At 41.9% G+C, this 23,600-nt stretch overlaps 1 protein-coding gene across 2 annotated transcripts in view; it reads right to left on the reverse strand.

The window, feature by feature from the left end:
- The window catches only part of COL17A1 (collagen type XVII alpha 1 chain), a 64,276-nt gene that overhangs the window by 26,708 nt on the left and 13,968 nt on the right, over window positions 1-23,600 (reverse strand). The window contains exons 5-30 of one of the 2 annotated variants that reach the window (XM_019502769.1): window positions 21,736-21,873; window positions 21,355-21,402; window positions 20,523-20,558; window positions 18,408-18,455; window positions 17,464-17,607; window positions 16,241-16,396; window positions 15,916-15,987; window positions 14,626-14,697; window positions 13,927-13,995; window positions 12,637-12,801; window positions 11,924-12,010; window positions 10,787-10,831; window positions 9,952-10,101; window positions 7,820-8,008; window positions 6,563-6,592; window positions 6,197-6,223; window positions 5,304-5,330; window positions 4,368-4,421; window positions 4,082-4,186; window positions 3,612-3,674; window positions 2,833-2,868; window positions 2,637-2,690; window positions 2,150-2,185; window positions 1,366-1,401; window positions 859-921; window positions 493-528 (exon numbers count right to left, since the gene is read on the reverse strand). In XM_019502769.1, coding sequence (XP_019358314.1) covers window positions 493-528; window positions 859-921; window positions 1,366-1,401; window positions 2,150-2,185; window positions 2,637-2,690; window positions 2,833-2,868; window positions 3,612-3,674; window positions 4,082-4,186; window positions 4,368-4,421; window positions 5,304-5,330; window positions 6,197-6,223; window positions 6,563-6,592; window positions 7,820-8,008; window positions 9,952-10,101; window positions 10,787-10,831; window positions 11,924-12,010; window positions 12,637-12,801; window positions 13,927-13,995; window positions 14,626-14,697; window positions 15,916-15,987; window positions 16,241-16,396; window positions 17,464-17,607; window positions 18,408-18,455; window positions 20,523-20,558; window positions 21,355-21,402; window positions 21,736-21,873 — 1,986 coding nt within the window. The remainder of the gene's footprint in view (window positions 1-492; window positions 529-858; window positions 922-1,365; window positions 1,402-2,149; window positions 2,186-2,636; window positions 2,691-2,832; window positions 2,869-3,611; window positions 3,675-4,081; window positions 4,187-4,367; window positions 4,422-5,303; window positions 5,331-6,196; window positions 6,224-6,562; window positions 6,593-7,819; window positions 8,009-9,951; window positions 10,102-10,786; window positions 10,832-11,923; window positions 12,011-12,636; window positions 12,802-13,926; window positions 13,996-14,625; window positions 14,698-15,915; window positions 15,988-16,240; window positions 16,397-17,463; window positions 17,608-18,407; window positions 18,456-20,522; window positions 20,559-21,354; window positions 21,403-21,735; window positions 21,874-23,600) is intronic. The other variant, XM_019502770.1, reaches the window with a different exon arrangement.

A 23,600-nucleotide genomic window follows, 5' to 3' on the forward strand; every position in this document is an offset into this window, starting at 1 on the left:
CCTACTTCCTTTCCTAGAGGTGCTGCAAAAACTGTAGTAATCACAGCTGTGAGCTCTCTACATGGTAGGTATCCCATAAAGAGGACAAAACTTACACCCAAGAAACTTTTGGTAGAGACACCAGATGTGACCAAGGCCTGCCCTCAAAGTATTTTAAAAGAGCAAGTGTTGGATGGGATGGGAGGGTCTCTAAGAAGAATGTGCCTGATCTCATGTTCACACAAGAGGCATTTGGCAGTACCCCGTTGCCTACTCTTGAGTGTCTTGGTCATACCTGGCCCACCCAGGTGAAGTCACACTGATGGAGAACTGGGAGACAGACTTAGTAATGTCTGATGGCACATTCTTGCCCTGTTATTCTGAGAGGCTAGGGTTCAAGGTCATGAAACAAACCCCAATCTTCCTCTCAAACTGCCTTCAAGTTAAGATGTAGCTGATCTTTTGTCTCTGAGGAGGTGCAATGGGGAGGAAAATGAAAAAACAGTAGCCTACCTCTTGGGCCTTGGAGTCCATCAGGACCAACAGGACCTAAAAAGAGATAAGAATACATGAGGAATTCCTGGAAGAGCACCATAGTATTCCCAACTCTTTACTAAACAGACTACTACTATCCACCAGTCTATGGCTTTCTATTATATTGTAGGTGAATAGGTCCTTGGCTGGACTCACTGAGGGTTCACAAAATTATAAAGAAGCACTTTCATGAATGTAGTAAATATCTGGCAACATATTCAGTACAATTCCACTCCACTGTCATTTCCTAGCCAGTCTTTGCCGAAATGGACTCTATATGAATGGAACAACATCAACTCCCATATGTGATCTTCAGAAATATTGCAGCACTTCTTTGTTATTTACCTACTGAACCTTTAGCTCCTGGTTCTCCTGCAGAACCAGGAAATCCTCTGGCTCCTTGTTCACCTGTAAGCAAATTAAATTAAGATGAATAAAAAATAATAATGAGATGGCACTTAATGAGTCTCAGCAAGATTTTTTCATCTGCAAGCTAAAGGCAGCAACAACAGGATGTTCAGGATACCAAGAGGCTGCTTATGGGTATTAGGAAGGATTATTTTTGCAATATGTACAAATGAGCTGAGTGTTTTGTGTGTGAACCTCTCTGAAGCAATCAGTAAGACTCACTACCAAGTATATACTGGAATCATATGAATCACTAATGCAATTCAGTTTGGCAAACCTGAGCAAAAATAAGTCCAGGAATGACACTATCATCTCTTTTAAAGACGAATTGAGTTCAGTGGTCATCTCATACTATCAAATGCACTTTTTACCAATTGCTTACTTTGTTTCCATATTTTACATGCTAATTTCAAGATTTTGGAAAAGAAGTGTTTCTAGACTCACCTGTCAGACCACGAGGACCTTTTTCACCTTGATCACCTAAAACAAACACAAGGGACAAAGGATGTTATATAATTGTTTCATTGTAAAATGTTACTGTCAAAGTAGAGAACATGTGGACAAAACATCAAAAGAGAGGCCACTCTGGCATTACATAATAATAGAAAATGAACATTGGAAGGGACCTCAGGAAAACATCTAGTCCAACCCCCTGCTCAAAGCAGGACAAGCCCCAACTATGTCATCCCAGCCAAGACTTTGTCTAGACAAGTCTTAAAAACCTCCAAGGATGGAGCTTCCACTACCTCTCTGGGTGACCTGTTCCAATGCTTCAGTACTCTTTTTGTGAAATAATTTTTCCCCTAATATCTAACCTCAACTTCCCTTGCCACAATTTGAGATCACTGCTCCTTGTCCTGTCATTTGCCACCACTGAGAACAGTCCAGCTCCATTCAGGGTTTGAATTACGGGGAAGCTAGGGGGAGGGCTGAGCCTCCACATAAGAGGCAAGCACTCCCCCATAAGAGATGAGAGCTCTCCCCCTCCCTTTCCCCAGCCCACCTCACACTTCAGGTGGCGGTGGCAGCTTCTACCAGCTTCTGACCACCACCGCTGCAGACCCCCACCCCAGAGTTGGAATGTAATTTGAACCTTGGCTCCATCCTTTTTGGATCCCCCTAACTAAGCCCAGTTCCTTCAGCCTTTAGGGGGATCCAAAAGAAATACTCAAAAAGGATCTTAAAAAAAAGGAAGTATTGACAAAGGTAATTTAATTGACTGACATACCTTTGGGTCCAGGTGGTCCTGCAGCTCCTTTGTCACCTAAAAGATATACAAGACAAGCTTTAAATGTTTCTACTGAACAAAGGAAAACATCTCTGTCCTTCATTACTTTTTAGAGACAACTTCATGCACTTCAGAGCAGGATGGGATGGTGCAGAGGCTCTGATATGGGAGACACTGTGATCTTCTCATTCAATACTGCAGCATTCAGCCATCCATTGAAATCTCCTTTGCTGTTTCATCTAATCTAAACTGTCATCCACTACTCTATAGCACATGCAGGGTATCCACCCCCACCCCCAAGTGTATTCTTCCTCCTATTCTTTTTTTCTATTATCCTTGGCCTGGCCCAGCCCCAGCATCAGAACAGTTCACAGATATGGCTCCACTGCTTAGTCAGGTGTGCTGTTCTGGGCAGTGATGGAAACACAATATATGTTACTGCCTCCATGACTTCTCAGTGTGGCTGAATGTGGAATCTGTGTCTTACCTTTAGGACCTGGGAGACCTGCTTCACCTCTAAATCCCTGGAGGCCTGGAGGACCTACAGGAGAAACAGGATTGAGGGTTTCATTACTGAGCATATATTAATGAAAAGGAAATGTCTGACATGCAGGGTGGTCTCAATTTACCTGTACATTTCCCATATTTTATGAGATACTATAAAAGAAGAATGAAGCACTCACCTGGAGGACCATGTGGGCCTGGAGAACCTGTCATACCTGTAAATAAAAAGAATGAGATGAGATATTAAAGTCGCCTTACAATGGGAAAAAGCAGATCTCTTTGGATCTGCCAACACATGATCACCTGGCAACTGCTGTTCATGAGTCACTTACAAGGTACAACTCCCACTAAAGTCTAGAATTGCACTGATATGGCAGCCAGAGTCTTGTCCCATTGTTGCCAAAGGTTCAAAGGCAAGGACAACTGCTTAACCTTAAAGGTGAGTAGACTATACACTTAGACTGCATAATTTCTCAAACAAACTAGTCAGTTCTAAGCCTGATCATTCATTTACTCCTTGCAATGAAGCACAACTCAAAACACCAGGGCCACTTTTTTTCAATCCATCCTTCCACAGATCCTACTCAGTCTTCCAGGACTACTTCCTTATGAAACTCTAGCTATGAAACAATTATACTGGTTTAAAAATGGAAAGACACTTCTCCTAAGCATGGCAGCTGGGGAAGGCTTACTGCTCCTGAGCTGGTCCATTGTGACTATTTCATGTGTCTGCTCCTTTCCCACAGTAAATGAAGCTATACTGGGGCAACTTACATGGGAATGAAACATCAGCTAAATTACTACGGCTTGGCTTCCATTTGCTAAAGGATGGAATAGACATGTAAACCAGTTACGATGGAATAGTTTCCAGTTGTAAGTTCCCTCTACCTTTTCAATCAGTATAACCGTTTCATTTGTCCACACACTATTGACATTTTCCATCCATCCTTATATTTACCTTTGGGACCAACAGAACCTGGGGCACCAGGTGACCCTGGAAGTCCTGGCTCACCAACAGCACCTGGAGAGTAAAGAACAAGATCATGAATACCTACTGTGGATTATAGCTCTGATCGCATTCCTACTCAATGCCATTATTAATTAGCAACCAGTCAGTAAGAAAGAACCTGAAACAATTCCATTGTAATGCAGCAGAATTTGATTTCCCTCAAATCTTAGATCTTGAATTAGATCAAAATAAATAAGGTAACCAATATTCAAAATACTTTTGATTCTATGAAAAAAGCTAACTGTTTGGTCCACTGAAGATCTAAGACAAATCAAGGCCTTTTAGCCCAGTTCCGTCTAAGCAGATAAAATGAAGCCTGGATCTGAACTACCAGAACCCTTGATTATTGATTACTGAATTGTTTTTTCTAAACAGAATTAAAAGTGGAAAGGAGGACTCCAGGCAACTTGATCATCTACCTCTGTCTCCTTTCTCGCCAAATCCAGGTGGTCCAGGCTCCCCACGAGGCCCTGGAAGCCCTTCTCGCCCTCTTTGTCCTATGGGTCCTTCCATGCCAGGTTCACCTACAGAAAACAAATTGCTTGTCTTATAGTTTTTCTGTATCCTCCACCCCATGTAAGAAGACAATCGTCTCCCAGGAGGTCCTGTGTTCCAACATACAGCTTGAGGACTTATGAGCCTCCCACTGTGGTTCAGTGATGATAAACTCAGAGTTATCTGGAAAGACAGGTCAGTGCCACTTACCCACACTGCCTTTCTGTCCCTTTGGCCCCTCTGGTCCTGGGTGTCCAATCAGACCTGGAATTAACATAAGCATAATACAGCACATTAAAACTGCACTTTCTTTCCTTACATATGGACCATTGGTGGACTGTTGGTGTTATGAAAGTAAAGGACTAAGAAACTGAAGACCAAATAGTTAGAGAGTTGAGCTAAAAAATACATTACTTGATAAGTGGGGCTCTCTTTTGAAGTATCTGGAAAGAAATGTACACTAAGGCATAGTAGCTGCATCTATACAAGTGGCAGACTGCACAGTGGTTACTGTGCAGTCATTTAGTACTTGCATAACCAATTACTAAATTACTGTGCAGTAACCAGCATTATTGCACAGTAGCGTCACATCATGGTTAGTGACATGGATATTGTCCAGAATCTATTTCTAAATATTCAACACAAAAGGGTCTGAAATCTACACACTACACAAGTGAGAATGACATACTTATTTGACACAGTGGCAGTATTTACTCAGTGGAACCTCTGCTTGTGTGCACACAATTTTGTGGGCATGCATTGTCACTGAACAGTCAAGACAGAAATTTCCCAAACAAAACTTTCACAAGCAAAATTGCCTTAGCTGCTTATACAGGCATCCTGACCTTTCATATGTGTATGCCAATGCCAGTGATCCAAAAACGCACTTGCAAGTGTGTGTTCAGAAAAGCATCAGCTAGTCTGAAGCTGCTCTGAAAATCTGCCACTGCACTGCAGGACAGTGGCTCTTTTGGTTTGTCAATGCCCAGTCACTAATCAGGTACTTATGAGGAGTATAAGGCGTCTGCAGTCACACAAGACCTGAACCCAGGCTCCTTGGAGTATTAGCCTATAATGTCATAGCATGTGCTGGTTAGCTGAAGCCCTGCACAGCCCAGAATCAGTGACGTGTTCAAATTTACCCACCTGGTATACCAGGAAGTCCTTGGTCTCCTGTTACAACAAAGAAATAGACAATCAGTGTGAAAATGGCTCTATCCTCGTGTTCCCTTCTACACCCCTTACTAGTTAGACTCTACGCATAAGAATAGGGGTGTCTAACCCTTGCAGTAATTGGCTGCTGATAAATCAACCTCCTCTCAATACTCCTTAGTAGCGCACTGATTCCATTGGATAATGTACAATTTCTATGATGGTTTTCAAACAGATGAGTATATTTCTGAATGCAAAGAAATATTCCCCCTCTACAATAAGCTCTAAAGGGTTTTTGTCATGGAGTTATGTCTGAAAAGTAAAGACAGCCTCATGCTTAAAACAGAGACCCACGTAGATTTTAATGTGTTACCCACCACTTCATCAGCCTCTCTATGCCAATCTCTTCTTTGGAGACAAAAGGCCATTTCCAGCTTCCAAATCTATATATCACTTCAGTCCTTGGTTCTTGGCATCCAGCTGGCTGGACTGAACATTATATTGACTTCACAGCATACTATAATATATTTGATTACTGAAATTCTTCCTTCACACCACAGGTGATAAGGACCCTCTTCCTTTTTGACTATTCAATCTCCCATTAATCAAGCTTTTTTCCTTCTATTAATTGTTTCTCTGATACCCCTCTCTTCTCTAATTTCACAGCCCTACACACCGTTTTTAATCCCTCAGACCTGATGAAGAATGCCTTGTGTTTGAAATCTTGTCTAACTTTATCTCAACCACGCAGTTGGTCCAATAAAAGATATCACCCATAAAGGTGATATCTTACCTCTCCTAATCTATAGTGTCCTTGCATCTCCAAAGCTATTGTCCCTGCTGCATATTGTCAACATGCCTGAGGAGAACATGTCATTTAGACTCACCTTTGGGACCTTGCATTCCCATATCACCTAAGAAAAACAGAAAACAGAAGTATGAGAGACTTGTAAAGTATTTCCAGCCATGGCTCATCCTGGAAGAACTCTTGCTCCCTTGTTACACTCTAAGCTCCCAGTGAAACCAGTGGGATTGCTGGGTGTGCATGGTACTTCACATCTGCACAATACAGAACCTGGCCTTCCAACAGTAAGTAAGTCTATTTCCAGAAAAGCCCTTTTCAATTTCTCTTCCTAGGGGGATGCAGGAAGCAATCGCCCCTCCTACTAGTAGACACCCCTGGCATTTTAAAACATCTGTCCTGGATTCTTCATTATAGAGGACACAGGAAGAAAAATGCAACATTCCAGTACCTTTTGGGCCAGGTTCCCCTCTCCAGAAGCCTATAACAGAAAATAAAACAGTTGTTAGGTTTCACCACACAAACAAATTCCCTTTGTCACACTCTGTCTCTCTTGTGATGCAATGCATTTTCAGACTTGATTTTGAGGCTGAGGGCAGCACTGTCTAATGGACAGAGCGTGATTTTGGAATTATGTTCTTCCCAGGCTAATTCCTGATTCTATGGTTTCCTTTGAAAATCTGCAGGAGTCACATTTGGAAGAGGAAGGAGAATTCAGGCCCCCGAGTTCAAACCCAGTTCTTGATGCTAGCTTTTTTCATGACCTTGGCCACATAACTAAATCTTGCTTTTTTCAACTTAAAAGTCGGGGAAAATAATATTGACCTCAACACAGGGGAATAGGCAGTTATTATTTATGCAGTACTTTAAAAATGTAAAGTTCTATCAGTGCTGTAAGCTTGATTCAGAATTACATGGGACAATTTCTTTTACCACCACCTTGAAATCATCCTCTTTTTCTACAGTAGATTGAATGCCTCTATTATAGGCCTCATTTTGGGACCTGTACTTGCTTGCAGTACACTCCGCACAATAGAGTGTCATAATGTGAGTATATTGTGCTGCACTTTGAAGGTTTCAGTCAGTTCAAACTAAGATGACATGCTTCCTGGCTTTGTCTGGATTATAAAGACTATACTACATATTTCCATTTGATTAGAGGCAGTTACTGGGGCACATTTTCAAAAATGGTCTCCTAAGTTGCACCAGTAGCACTTGCATGCTCTGACTGTTGCATGGGCAGTGCAAGCTGTATGTAGAAACAGAGTGTGTGAATGAAATTATTGAATTATTTAGATAGCCAGTTTTGAAATTCTGAAACAAAAGAATGATACTGCTTAAGAGTTTCCATTTGTCAGTGCAACCCGACTTGAGAGATAATGGTAGGACTGCATGGAGAAAAGATAATACAGGCAGATCAAATGTAAACTGGAGTCTTTCCACCAAAGCCAATGTAGTTACAAATTTGCAATGGCAAACATGAGATCAGAACCCAGCTCTTCCCCAGTAATATACACAGAAGAATGAGCTCCATGTCTACTGTCAAATGCAGATATATCTGAAAACATAATTTTCTATATTCCTTACTACCTAAGTGTGACCTGAAGCCCCACAGCAGTCTGGACAGTGGATAACAGAGAACCACCTCATTTCTAGGCAAACCCTCTCATAGTAGCTGATTCTTGTTATTGACACTTGCCCTTCTTACCATTTTTCTTTTCTTCATCCAGTCTACCCTTCACAGCCATCCAGATGAAATCATTAAGACCATGTTGATATTCAGCAGAGCTTTTACCTAGCCCCTGCCTGTACTGCAAAATAGCATTTTCTGTCATGTAACTCAATTTACTTTCTTCCAGGGCTGCCACACGAGCTTTCAGCTTCCTCACTTCTTCCGCTGAAAGGTAAAATTAACACATTAAAGAGGAGGTATAGCAGCAGATTCATATTCAAAATATCTATAACTGTAGGGGGGGCACTCTGTGTATTTGACTTTCCCACAGGGATTCCACTGTACTGAAAGGACATCTGTACAGCCTGTCAGCCTCTAAGGAGAAGAATGACCCTGTACTAAGATCACAGGAATCAGACCTATGTTTCCTGGCACTGATTTCCTTTGTGACTTGAGTAATCACTTCCCCTTTAGGGTTATGTCTTCATTGAGAACACAAGGCGCAGGCAGAACTGACAATTTGCACCCGATCTGGCCCCTGAAGGCACTCGATAGCCATGACCTAACACAAGTGCACAGCTGCAGAGTGCTTTAGAAGGGCCCAGACCCACAACAATCTGAACATGAGGGTTCAGATGAAGGTGCTCCAGAGTGGAGCAACTTGTGTCTGTGCTGGAGGGCAGGGTAGGTGGACTGGAGACCCCTTGCCCTGCCACTGAGGTGGGGGACTCCAATCCACCCTCCCCGCAAACTCCAGCGCAGGCTGGGGAAACCCCAGAATGGACCTTCTTCCTCTGCCTTCTCCCCCTCCCATCCTGAGACAGCACTGGGAGCCAAGAGTGGGGGGTGGAGCTAGGGAAAGAGGTTACAGAGATGCAGTCTCTCTCCCTGGATCAACTCCAAATTGGAGCTCAATCCTCCACCCTCCCAACCCAACAGCTAAAATCTGTTGGGTCGCGAAGATAGGATCGGTCTAACTCACGGCATTTTCTGTGAAGCACCATGAGTTAGACTGAGAGTCTGAACTTCTGTCTGCACTTAAAGATGTGTTCTTAACTCAAGTTAACATGAAGTACAGTTCTAATGCAGGCAAGGCAGTCTGTAGTTTTCCCAAAAGTTAGTCAGGCAATGTAAAATCTAGGTTCTCCTACAGTCTTCAGCTTGACTAACTGAGGGGAGGGAGTGGTCGCTAGCTTAGCTAAATTGGATATGGGGGGTGATTTTTTTTCACATCTCAGGATGGAACACCTAAGCCAGCATCATTTCCTAATATACACTGAGCCTAAATTGCAAGCAATCACACCTACTACACCCAAGAAAATCTAAAAGTAAGGCTCATCAATGTGGACAGTCTGCCTGACTCAGAGTATCCCACTGCTAAACCTGTATCAAATGCTGTTCAGTCCTTTATAGGAGGTGACAAAATTAACTTTTATGGACAGTAGGGCCCCCAGCAGCAAGGTTTGGATTTGGATTGAGTCAGGAACCAAAATGATGGGAAAGATGGAAAAGGGAATGTTGCACAGTGAAATATGATTCGACTGATCCAGACCCCTATTTCAGAGAGGATGCAGCACCACCTGCTTCAGAGAATACTATAAGTGATCTTGTGGACACCTATAGAATAGTCTGTCCCTAGAAGAAACTTCCTGTCCTCATCTCTCACAGACTAAGCTTATGCCCTGAAGCATGAAGGCTTATCTCTTTAGACATTATTTTTATCCTGCCTAATATATCAGTTGATCTTCCCATTGCCAAAATCTTTCCCCAATCTTTTATTTAATCCTGCTAATCTCCTGGCCTGAGTGAAATCTTGTGGCAGTAGGTTCCACAGGCTAACAGAACTCTGTGCAAAGAAGCATTTCAGCTGATCAGTTTGTAGTATTATCAAATGCCTCCTGTTCCTTGTGAAGTATATTATTACATCCTGTCATCACCCTTTATCTGTCAGCACCCCTTTATCACATCCCTTCCTGATCTCTCTTCTGACCACTTACAGGGCTGGACCCAAGATTCTCCTTAGTCTCATTATCAATCCAGATGTGAACTTCCTCTACGGAGCCTGGGAGTATTTAGATTTGGCTTCTGGTTCAGGACCAATCACTACTCCTGTCTGCACTGAACCATCCACTCACTGAATGCCAGTTCATTTTCTGGCCTGCTCTTACCCAATGCAATGAGTCCAAAGAGCAATCCAAGGAGAAGCAACCAGGCCAGGAGCAGACCTAGGAGCCACTTCCACCAACTACAACAGGAACCACAGGGACACCAGGCTGGAGCCGCTCCAATCCCTCCCCCTCCACCATCACCATGTATTTCTGAAGAGGGAAGGGACAAAAGCGAGATTAGTCAATGACCTGTTAACTTCATTGTGGTTACTCATGTGAGAATAAGGATAGCAGTCAGGTCCATTAGATGCAGTGTTATGTGAAAGATGTGGATGTGTGTGTATCTGAGTGTATATATATTCATGTATACGTATATACACACACACACACACAAAAGCATATATGTGTATGTACAGAAACACACACACACTTCAGTTTGTACACAGGGGATACAATTCTGGTCCTGTTGAAGCCCAATGCAAAACTCCCAGTAATTTCAATAGGAGTAGGATTTAACCCAGTTTTTTCTAAGTGGCAGGTCTGCTGCCAACTGACCATGATCCTCAATTTGCAAATCCTAATTTCCCCTATACTTCTGGGCCTGAAAAATAAACTGCCATTGTAGCACTGAGTAGCTGCACTGCTAGCAACCTAGTTTGCCCAGCATTAAAGAAGCACAAGTATTCAGACTTGGACCCATGACTGAATTGCATGGGTCCAGATATTTCAGGGGCATGCAGACTATGTGTAAAACAGTGAGATAACCCTTCTGAGAATGCCTTCCCTCATGCATTGCCACCTTCTTACACATTGTTTATATTGCAAAAGGATAATTATTTTTCCATTTAAAGTACATCATTACCTCCTACTGAAGCACCTTAAGAGCACCACTTACCAGCATAGGTTGCTTTGTCCTTTGTTGACACTGATTTTAGATCTCCTGTTGGTACAACAACAAAAGAGATTTTAACAATAATTAGTCTATGCAGCAGAACACCATCCCAGAATAAAATAATGCAAGGCAGCAGGCAGGTTACAGTGTAAATGACAGGATGTGGTGAAACAAAACAGAGCCTAATTCTCATTGTTAATTGCAGGGACATAGGTTTATCTGAAAACAGGTGTAAGTGTTAAAGGGATGTAAGGTGTTTTCATCCAGCATTCAGTGAGTGTGGAAAACAAGTGAAATTTAGATTTTGCTGGGACAGGAAGATGATGTAGCAGTTAAAAGCAGTAAAACAAAGCTGTAAGAGATAAGAGGATGCCTCTACACCTCTCTGCCAGTACTTTTTCTTGATGTCTGCAATTTGTATCACAGTCAATCAACACCACCTATGTAATTAATTCAGACTCATTTCACACCAAAGTGCCGATTCATCACTGTATTAGTCCACTGTGGTGGTGTAATGACTGAGTCGTATATGTCAAGCTAGTGCACCTTTTATTACTATCGTTGTCCTTATTATTATTTATTTATTTCAAGTGTCTTTCCCATGGCAGCCACAAGATCTTAGTGACTTCCAAGCAGAGAAAAAGTTCTACTTCTCGCTCCAAAGAGTTTAAGGTCTAAAGACAAACAAAGAGAGCATGAATGCCCAACATACAAGCAGAGTGGTCAAGTGTGAGACTGTCTTTGTGTTAGTAATATTTTGACATTGCTCCTTTTTTAATAGGCAAAGAAATGGCTTCCAGTTATGGGTTTACCATGGTGATCCATTTCCTGTCCATCTCACACCCAGCTTGTAACTTGCTCTACCATTTTACATTACCACAGAATGGGTTCTTTTTGGTGCACAGATTAAAGCATTCAGCCATAAAACTAATCTACAGTGAAGGAGTAAGGAATCAACAGGCAGAAGCAAATGGGGAGAGATGTATTCAGTTGGGATTTGGAAAGATGGAGCAGGTATGGTGAAAAGAACAGGCGGGCTGTCCCCAGTGGCAGGAGGTACCAAAGAGGTGACTGGCACACTCAGTACAAAGAACTTGTGATGATACAAACATGGGGTTGGTCAGAATGACTGACTCTTACCATTTCCTTCAGATTTCAGGTAGGAGTCTGCAGCATAAGAAGAAGAAACACCTTGCTTTTCTTTCTTCAAGGTGTCTTCTAAGAAGCCTAGGTGGATACCAAACAGGAGTCAAATACACCTTATTAGAAGTCAAAGAGAATCTATTCCTCAGCCTGAGAAAACTGAAATAACTTCACTAAATTCCACAGGCTTGTTCAAATCTACATCAGCCATGGATCTAGCCACTGAGCCTTATAAGATGCTTGCTGTGTGATACACAGCAATGCTCTTGGTGGGATTTAATGCACGGAGAACCAGTTTTGTCCCCTTGTGCCTGACATGTGAAGCTACCCTCTCTTGGTTAAAGGATGAAGTGGTGGGAATGTCTGTGGCTATAACATTTAACATTTGTCCCTTTGGCTATGTGCAGTCTTTTGATGTGCATACAACCTGGACTTTGGGTAGTGAGTCCCTCTCACTGCACAGGCAGGATTAAGGATTATTCTCTAGTGCACCTTTACTAGCATTTTGTTCATTGTGGTTATGGGACAAGGATTTCACCAATTCCCTGGGCATAGCCTTTCCTCTGAGAGTTTAATAATATCGCAGTCCATCAGAACCTGCCATGGCAGCTGGAGTTCCACCCTTGTAACTATATCTGTGTAATTAACTACCATTCATTTGTGACCCCCAGAACACGCATGTCATAGGGAATGATTGGTAGGAAATGTACCTCCATTGAGCCCAGTGCTGGAAGCAGTAAAGACCTTCCCACTGTCCTTGGTCATGATCAAGAGCTCCATCTCCTTCTTGGCAGGGATATTATCCTTCTCCAAGAGCAGGAACTTGCAGTCTTTGCGCAGAATGTCATCACTCTGGGAGTTCAGCCTGCTGCCAGCTAGGATGGGGAGAGAAGGGACAAGGAGGTTACTGCATTTACACTGAGTGAGCTTACGCATATATACAATGGGTGTAAAACAATTATTTGGTAAAACTAAGTCTTCCTTGATGATGAGGTTGAGGCTACCATAAACAGCAGACTCTGGAGAAGTCAGTCTTTATGCTAGCTAAAGAGCAATAGTTTTTGTGCTGAGTGCTACTGAGAACCCAGATTTTCTATGCATACTAACAACTACTGAAAGTACTACATGCTGCTTGAAACAAGCATATAATTTATTCACAGGCAAGAAGATCTATCAGACTGCTTGGTCTTCATCCCCATCCCTTTTTCCAAACAAAATGATACACAAGATGAATTTTGAAAAGGTATTGCAAAATTAACATTGAAGATACTGGGCCTGATGTTGCTCTGTTATTCTGGTATAAATCTGAAGCGATTGGTGTTACCAACTTGACTGTGAGTTGCACAGTATTTTGTTTTTTTTCTTAAATTTCTTTTACAAACCCATGATAACATGAGAACTCATCTTCTGTTAAACAAAGGCAAGTGTCTAGTGCTGGAGCTATAGGAAAAAAAGCTCAAAATACAAACTCTGAAACCTCACCAGCTAGAAGACAAATAAAAAACCCCTCAATATCATTGTCATCATCATTTTCAGCATGACTATGATTTACTGTCACCAATTTTTAAGCTAACTTCATGACTTTTTGCATGCTTGGGGCTGGTATTGTTGCAAAATGATGAACAAAACTAAGCCTGCAAATTTTCCAGTACAACATTAAAGTTAAAGATATTGGACTCAGTTTTGCAACTTGCCGCTCTATTGAATTTCCCTGATATAATTCTAGTGAGCGACACTGTTGCCAAACTGTCCTAGGAAGCATCAGGGGTCTGGCTCTGACTTTCTAGTGCTGAATTCCTTTCTCATGAGTTTTCATTTTGGAATGGCAAGAGTGGCATCTAGTGGACAGTTTGGTTAGTAACAAATTGTCCTAACAATATTCCATGTGCTATTGTTGTCATACAGAGTTTGAAACATGGTCTGCCTGAGCAAGGACAACAGGCTCTGAAATCACCAGCTTCTCACAGTCAAGCCTGGACATCCACGAGTTACCAACTCACCAGTTGCAGTACCCACACCAGTAGTAGCTGCAGCATTGCTCTGGGAAGAACTGTTCTTCACACCATATACTGTAATACAGAAATCATTAGAGACTAAAATCCTTCTAGCCATTGGAAGAGCTGCACATTTGCAGATGCTGAAAGAGGAGGGCTGAAGTCTAATTCCCAGAATGAAGGCAGCAGAGGGTCCTTGGATACCCATCCAAACCATCCTTAAACTTGATCCTGCAATATGTATCTGTGTGAGAAGCCCTTTTTTCTTGCAACATGGATGGGAGAATTTATATGGGTAAGGGCTTCTCCAGTGATCACGACTGGGCAAGATTTGGGTCCTTCTTTTATTGGGTACAAAAAGTCAGATCCCATAACCATAAGGCTAAAGTCAAACCAATGCTATTTCACAGCACACTGTACAACACAATGAAAAGAACTTGGGTCCATATTAATTTTAATAAAACAAATTAGATGCAAGTATATTTCCTTCCCAATTTAATCCCAACTGCATTTCACTTACAGCAGTAATTCTGACAATACTTGCATTGTCCTTCTGTTCTTTAAACTGTATCTTATAGGAAAGCCCCCAGATGTGAATTATTTGGTCGTAAAAGAGAAGCTAGGACGTAGGAACATGCATTGCATAAGGAAGCAACACAGATGAGTTACCTGACTTTGCCACCCTAAGATTAAAAAGTTGCTGACCTGTAGAGGCTGTGGTTGCACTGTGGGTCATGGCTGCAGAGGGTGGAACCAGGTTGTTTTGAACACCAAACACTGAAAAGAAAAATATCTCGAAATGAATTTGGGAGCTCTACATCGCAAGTGGTATTTTTTCCTAAATAAAAACAGGACTAAGGACTATAACAGCAATCCTAGTGCCTTCTGCTAGCAAAGGTATAGATGTATCATCCTGGCCTGAGATGATCTCTTTAGATTCTAATGAGCTCAGCGGTCCAGCTGTATGTTTCACACACATCTCTGTTCATCTTCTCCAATAAGAATTTTGCAGACCTATTACCTTCCCTTCCACACCTGCTTCCTCAGCTCTGGTTGTCCTGGATGTCATTTTTGGCTCAGGAGAAATAATGGGAGACCACTTTCGACCTCACAGAACATGAGGAAATCCTACTGCTACCTGTACACCTCTAGAGGGGTTTATTTTTGGAAACGCATTAAATTCACTGAATAGGTCTAGCGTGGCTATGAGAAAATTAATGATAGCCGCATACAGTATGTAGGAAATGATACATCATGAGAGGTAAAATAATTGTTTAGTATTCCATAAAAGGAAGTTATGGGATGGGATTGAGCAAAAAGAGATTCTTTGAGAAAAGGCATGTCTGTGGTGGAAGCTCCATCACTTGAGTCACCTCAAAACTATTCTGCAGAGTATGATCCAGGGTTTGTTGTGCGGAAATAAACAAATTGCCCTAACAGATGCTTTCTGAAGTATTTGAATAAATGATGTTTCCTCAGAGATCTCCAAGATTTTCAATATTGCCTGCCTTCAACTAACATGTTACAGATACTAATTACCTGGATTAGTTTTTATAACCCCTATATTTCTCAATGGGTTAACTGCTTTGCTTTTTTCTCCGCTGCCTACTTTACCTCTCCTAGCAATACCTCCTTTTTTTTTCTCCCCCTTCCCTACATCTTTGTATTCTAATCACTGCTTTCTATTCAGAAGCTCTGCTTCCTGCAGTCCCTTTATAACGTGATGAAGTAAACTGCTGCTTACAAAAGCTTACGTATCTTATAATTAATCTTGCCTTCTAGTATATACTCCTATACTTGTGCCAGTGCCACAAGTAAAATCCAGAGTAACTCGCCTGCCAGCAGGAGAGTTACTCTGGGTCTACATGCTTGCTGGTTTGACTGCAATCAGGACTGGCATGGAGGGAGATTGACCAAGACATCATTTCATTATGTATTTCATGTTCATGTTCTTGTCTCTGTGAAATGAAGGAGGGAAGAATAGAGAAATCTGACCTGTTGAGGATGTGCTCAGCCCTGCATTCAGACTGGGATTGCTGGGAGCCAGGTTATTAGGGACTCCAAACACTGCAAACAGAAGAAGAAAGGGAAAGACTCCTAACTATGGGGCACAGCACATCCAGGCAGATGGCACAGCTACCAATGTCTAAAAGTGAATGGTTCCCAAGGAAATAGCATTATTGAAAACATACAATTAACACCATAAGGGAAACCTCTGAAACCATTACACATAAGCTCTGTTTTATCAAGATCACAAAGGAGAGGAGATTTTGATCACACACGTGTGTGACTGGACAAGGTTAGAATGAAGTTACTGTACCTGATCCTGTAGAATGGGACATGGCGTTGATTAGGGAAGAGCTCTGGGCCATGTTGTTATGGTAGCCACCAAGGGAAGTCCCTGCAGGCAGGGTGGAGGACCACATGTATGAGGGGAGGGCAGCATTCAGGATAGTTGTATCATAGGTCCCTGACACTGGAAGAAAACAGCAATGGGGTAAAGTGAAACCAGGCTCTGGAATCAGACCTTCTAGATTTACCTGGCAAATGACACAGTGAGCCAGATTCTCATCTGAGTTACGCTGGTTCAAATCTGGGATCATGCCACTAGTTTCAATGCAGTTACTCCAGATGTACACCAGTACACAGTAGCACATTCAATTTTTAACCCATTGATCAAAGAGAACAAGGGCCTTAATTTCTTTGTCACATTAATGTAGTCATTTGTAAAGCATTTCAGAGGGTTATTCATAGACAGTTATATGTATGCTTAGTAAAATAACACATTTTAATCCATATGCTAGTTAAATAATCAACATAGGATATTGATTCCAAAATTCTTGTTGTGTTTCTGTGATCCTTTTCACACACAAACTACTATTATATCTTTACATACTAGGAAAGATACCAGGTAAATACATTTCTCACTGGAATTTTGAACTATTTCACCTCAATATGAAGTATGCACTATTAGCATGCTAGAAGGCAGTGTTTGCTCTGTTGAACACTGGTGGACTTCCCTGGAGTTATGCCAGCTGTGTATTTGACTCTGAGTGCCTAAAGCATGATAGCAGAGATGACACATGAATTAAAGAGTTTAGAAAGGGGGTGTATAAGAGCACCTTTCCGTCCACTGCAGATCCACTGACCAGTAAGCCACATGAGGTCAGTAAAGAGCTGGCTACTGGGCCAAAACTAGCCTGTTTGACAACACTGGCTCTGTCCTGATGCTTATACCAAGATAGAGAACCGCTTGCTCTGAGTTCTACTCTCCATTGGCAGCAGGTCTCAACTGGAAATCACTCCATTTTGTGAAAATTAGGAAATGAACTTGTGAACTGTCAAAAATGGCCCCTCTCTGGGGCCCTCATGTCAAACTTTGACCCTTTTTATTTTGTCATTATGCTCTGAAGGAGAGAACAAGTATTTTTAGCTTGAGCTGTTCCCAGCACTCTTCTTGGGTTGGTAGAGATTGCTATGTCTCAAGCCTTGGGGTTTATCTGAGTTCTGCTCTGCTGTCACTAACATCCTGGTGCCAGGTACCTGACTGGGAACTCTCTGTTACCATCTTCGTCTCCATCACAGCTTTCTTAGGGATCGGGAGAGTGCTAGATGGTGAACGAGTGGGACTGCAGCTGGCTGAGCGACTTCCTTTCACTAGACGTTTCACATCATCCAGTTCGGTCCCTACGGGAGAAAACAAACATCTAAAATAATCTCAGTGCATTGCATAATTAGCAAATAGAGATGCTCTTAATGCTTAAACATGAGTGAGGCATGAAGCATCCAATAGGCAAGACGGGCATTTCCAGAATCTCTAGATTGGTTTCTAGGACCATAAGCTGTCCCAGGCCCCCTGGAGGGATACTAATCTGTCTGGCACACCAGTTGGGATACCCTGTTAATGAAGATCTCTATTGATATTCATGGTCAAAAATCCTGTGCAATCTAATGCACCCCTTATGGTAGTTAAATAGATGCCTATTGTAGGGCAGACTTATTCTTAGAATTGCATTGCTCTATGAGTAGAATCAAAGGATTCCTGAACAGCTCCTGACTTTCCTGCACCACTGAAGTCTGTTGGAGTTTTGCATCTCGCTCAGATCAGAGCAGGATCAGGGCCAAAGTGAAGAAAGGAAAATTTAGCAATAGGACTCTCTCAATAAGTGACTTGTTCAGGGGATTAAATAAAGGAAGTCTGACAAAATGTAAGCCCACCCCTAAGCAAACTCCTTTCAGTTAAAATTACATGCAGTGAAAGGGAGAGTTCAGTGCAATTTTTTTTTTTTTTTTTTTTTTAATCAGTGCTGGTAAATTTTATGACATTCCATCTACCGTCCTGACTGCTGAGTCTAAGGGATCCTGCTGGCAGGATTAAAGCAAAACTACCCCCAGAGCTAAAATGGGATTGGCACCTAAGATCTGCTTCTTAGGAAGGGACAATCAAGCATCTCTGCTCACTCTGAAAAAGGAGCTGTGACACTTACATCTGGTCGAGGGAGAAGCGCTCTGTAACCGTACTCTGATTTCACTCTCTAGATAAGAGAAAAGGAAAGACAAGAAGATCATGAATATGGATCATCATGAATTTATGCCCTGAGCAGTGTGAATGGACCTTCAGGCTGCAAAAGTGAATTCCCTGCTTTTTTCTGTTATCTTACTGCTTGGCTTGGGCAGCATTTACAGCATGGTGTATGGGCTTCCTTTGAGCTTTTCCAAGTGTTTTTTTACACTAGTTTAGCTTCTGAAACTTTTAGTTGCAGTGAAAAGTATTTTAGTTCCTCTGTAGTCTTATGGAAAACACTGGGACTCCTGAATGAGTAAGGCACTGCTGGGTGTAAAGCTCAGTACCAGAACCTGGACTTTCATGATTTCACAGTACTTTCTTAATGACTCTACCACTCTCTTTAGCACTCCATGAAGAGAAATTACTAAATGATAATGTTTAATCATAATTCACTTATGCTTTATGTTTAATGTTGCATAGCACCTTATGTATCATGTTAAGGAGGTGATAGAGGAATATAAAGTCCAGTCTTGCATACATTAATCACATCAAGATTGTTCCTGCATCCTATTAATTATTGTAGTTATTCTTACACAGTCATAATGCAGAAGAAAATACAGAACCACAAATACCATCTGGGTTTTTTTTAAGAGTTATTAGCTGTGGTCCTGCCTACCTGCTATCCAGGAAAAAAAGCCTCCATTTCTAAAGCCTCCATTGTTAATTATTTGCTCATTTGGTTTAACTTTTATATGCAGGGTTTTTTTATTGGACACTCCTTACTCCAGAATTGCTTTGAAATTAAACAGTCAAGGCCCAAATGGTAATTTATTTAAGCATAATTGCTGGCAATCAGCCAGTTTTACTACTGGGTTTTACTATCCAGAGCTACTATGCAGTTAAACCAAGCGACAGAAAAGAACTTTAAGTCAGGTTGTCCGGGAACAAACTGGTCAGCTGGAGTGCCTGATATATGCTCCACCAGGTAAAACCTAACAGTAAGTGAACTATGAAAAAAGCATTCCGTCTGGCAGCCAAGTGAAGAGGTGAGACTAGGACTATTCTTTGAAGCAATGTGGAAAGCTGGAGCACAATCCTCTGGTGTCAGCTCCATTATGCTTGGAGGGTGCCTTTGGGAGCTCATATTCTTAGTGTTGGGGAAAATGCAAAGAGCTCAGGTGGAAATAATTGGCAACTACAATGCTCTCCTGAATGGGCTATAACAATGCCTCCTGATTTATATCTATCATTAAGATGAACTTGGATAAAGCGACATTGTAGTTGCCTTCTCAGCAGCTGGAAATATAAAGTAAGTCTTTCTGTATCAATTATATCCAACTTGTTCCCAAGCACCTTATAAAGTGGTAGAAGAGAAGGAAGAACATTTTTTAATGGTCTAAACAAATCAAATTTGTGTGAAAAGGTGGTGCAATGAACTGCACCACTTCTAGTTTTGCATTCCCATCCACTGAGGCAGGAACTCATTTCAGGGAATGCAGCTAGACAAATAGCATCTTCTTCCTGTAACAGGTATCAATGGAAGGAGGACAAGAGGGGTTGCCTACTATTTCTCTATTTAAATACTTTGGAGAAGCTTAGGTATTATTGTGGTGGTGGCTAAATAAGGGTGGATGGATAAACAGATAGATTTATTGCAAGTGATGTATAAATGACAGAGGGAGGGAAAAGGACAGTGCTGATGAATTTGGGAGTGATATTGTAGCTTGAGCAGAACTTTAGAGTGTCATGCCTTTGGCTTGATTTTGAACTTGGGACCTAGAGGTGAAATTCTCTATGTCCTGTATTTGATGCCCTCAGCTATCCCATCCCCAAAGAAGGTCCTCTTATTAGAACGAACATTTCCCCATATGCCTCCACTAATGCTTTGCCTGTTGATGATTGTGCTATTTTTGCTTATTGTGTTTGCTTGGCCAATTGCTCAAAACCCAGTGGTCCAGACCTGCAGAGGGTGAAAATCTACATTACTCCTGTGCAAGCAAACTAGGTTATACCAGCTGAGAAACTTGTTCAGAAGGTGCACAGCTAAGACACCAGAAGGAAACAAGGGCTCTTCCAGAAGCCCACCCTCACTCACCTCGGCTTTGACTTCGTCCTCTAGTTGCAGAAGATGCTGCAGTGAGAGAAGATCAGCATTAATTGTATTTGCTGTAACAGTTCTGAAAACTAAAGGTTAATGCTGCGTTTCTGCATGTCATATTGCTACTCTGTTTAGCCAGGGTATGACAGAGGACCCTGATGCCCAAATCTTTTGCCTATAGTCCATTACATTGGTGTCTAAATAAAAATGTACAGTCTTTAGCACTTCTGGACCATTCACTATTTATTTCATCAACACATCAGAAATCTGGCCAATGCCCCTGCTTTGGCCCAGCAAGGAATTTGAAGGTAAATTAGAAGTCAAGGTTAGAGAAAGACCTATGAATGTGTGCATGCAACACCATCTCACTACATAACAGTAATGGCCTGGATCACACTGCTGGATGCAGATGTCTGATTAGGGACAGGAAACTCCTCGAGGTCTCCCCTTGGTCTGGCTCCTTCCTTATCTGATCTTAAAGGGGGAATCACCTATAAGGAGTGGCGTGTAGCAGACATGCCTCACAATCTCTGTTAAAATAGACATGGGGTAGAGACACTATGCCGAATTCATCTCTTAAATTCATTAACATCAATTCCAATGAGCTCCACTGGTGGCAAAGGATTATATTGCCTGCTTTGAAGTCACCTATTGGAGAGCAAGGTGCAACTCCTCTCCACAGTCCTTCTGCCCCACAGGAGTCACCACGCACATCACATGTGATTTATTGATTTGTGTCTTGCAGGAATATACCATGCCAGAAGCCACAGAACGGCAGATACATGTGATTTTGGCCTGATTTCCAAAAGACAATAATATAAAAACATACCCAACTCCTTTCTAGGGAATTCTGGAGATGAATTTGCACTGGAGCTCCCTGCAGAAAAAAAAAGATTCCACATTGAAGCCTTGCAACCACACATTTATTCATGTCAAAATCTGCCATATCCTATGGGGCAACAGGCATTTCTATCTAAAAAGAGCCACTGGCTGCTATATTGAGCTGCTTTTAGCCTCCAGCTACAATGAAGCCATGGAAATTATTTGGCTAAACATGATTATAGCTAAGACTCTGTTGCTAATTTCCATTAACGTTTGTCTTTTGTGACCCATTTCCTAACTGGCTCACAGTGGGATTTATGTTTACAGAGTTCTCTTGCATTTGCAGTGCACTTTTAATTCCCCATTTCTAAGACCCAATCTATGATACCTTCATATGCTGCATGGCGAGTGACATAGGTTTTTCTTTCAAAGGTTGAGGCAGGTGATTTGGTGAGAGTAGAGCTGGGAGACTGTGCCTGCCTGTAGCTGGAGGATGAGGAGGAAGAATTCATTCTACCACTTCCACCTATAGGTAAAACAAAGCATCCTCAGAAAATAGAGATATATCTTATAGGTGTAAAGGGATGCCTCATGTTATTCTTTGCTGGCATAAGTGGATCTCACATTAAAATGAAGGGGTAGATTAGAATTAGGGGTGAGACAGAGCCACAAAAATTGGATCTGGATCTGAACATCTCTGAAGTTCAAAGGGGTTTGCATGTGTGGTTCTAGCCCTCCTGTTTGGAGAGATATAAATCCTGATAGCATTAAAGCCAAAAGGAAGACATCAGTGAGGGCAAGCTCTAGCCTAGAAAGAGGAACCAGCTATTTCCCCAAAGCTGAGCAATACTGGGGCTTGGCTGGGGACAGGATCTGGTTTGAGTTCAGGCCCATCTGTAAATTAAAGTCTTCTGTTACGGACCATAAATATGATGAGATGCTGATTGAGAATGTAAGCAATGCTGCTGGAAAACAAGATCCATGACACAGGGTTATGTGGAGATAGAAAAATCTTCTGTAAATACTGCAGCAGGTAGCACTGATGGGATAATGCTCAGCAGCATGGGAATCAATATCTCTGACAGCATGGGAATCCATATCCTTATCCTTTCAGCAGACATCGTTCACTTATTCGCACAGAGAGGACACACCTTTGCTATCTCAGTGGAGTGCTTTTTGCTTAAGTCTTCTTGTGGTTATTGAGCCTGTGGTGTTTTCCCATTTAAAACATAGGAGGGAATGGCACTGAGAATGCAAGGCTTCTGTTGGAGGCATCTGCCAAAGCATGGGACTATACAGCACACCCCAAAACTGATTAACTCATAGCAGCTTGCATTATTGTTCTCTCACTACAGGCAATGACTTAAAAAAAAAAATCAGGCTGCCAAGAAGATAGTGTATCCTGAAGCACCACTGAAGTGAGCGTCTTTGGGTCTGGGTTTGACTGCCAGTTAGGCTAGCGCTAATCTGTTTATGTCTGCTTCATTCAGTGGAGTCCCTCTAGACTTGAAAGAAATGGATGGAACTGATTTCAGAATCTGGCCCTCATATGCTATGGGCTTCCTGTGAGTATACAGGTCTCCTGAGGCATGTGCTAATCACTTCCATATTGTGCCCACTCCATATTGCACTTCAGTTGCTCAGTTTATTCAACTCTTTTGAAGAGCTGGGAAGGATTTCTGTAATATACTCGCTTTGTGTGGTTTTACTTTCCCAAACTATCCCACAACAGCAGCAGGGGGCATCACGTATATAGAGAAATGGCTGGCAGGTGCTCTCCCCATCTCTTGTCACCTTCATTTTGACAATACAGGAAAAAACCTCCTTAAAGAGAGGCCTGTGATTATAGCATATTCACAAGGAAAGGAGCATGGCTCAGGAGATGGGTCATCCTTTTCGCCTCTGATTTGCACCCCTTATTGTAGAGTTGCCCTTGGAAAATGTGATTGTGGTATGTAAAACAAATCTCCAGATAACTTATACCCAGCATTTCAAAGAGCTAGGGTCATCTGGAAAATGGTTCTGCCTTCTGTTGAGAATCTGTTCCATCCTGGGTAGGAATGGAAAGTCAAAACATTGAAAATTTTGGGGAAACAAAAAATTCCCAGAGGCTTTAAATAGGAAACGTCCACAAGAGAAGTGCGGGAACTTGTGATTGAAACAAAATGATTGGACATTTGGCAGTTACACTGTTGTCACAGTTTCTCCCTAATGAAAAATATAGTTGAAATCAACATATCTCCCTTCTGAAAG

The sequence above is a fragment of the Gavialis gangeticus genome, unplaced genomic scaffold, assembly GCF_001723915.1.
Source record: "Gavialis gangeticus isolate Ggan-Ray unplaced genomic scaffold, GavGan_comp1, whole genome shotgun sequence".
NCBI classification, from domain to species: domain Eukaryota; kingdom Metazoa; phylum Chordata; order Crocodylia; family Gavialidae; genus Gavialis; species Gavialis gangeticus.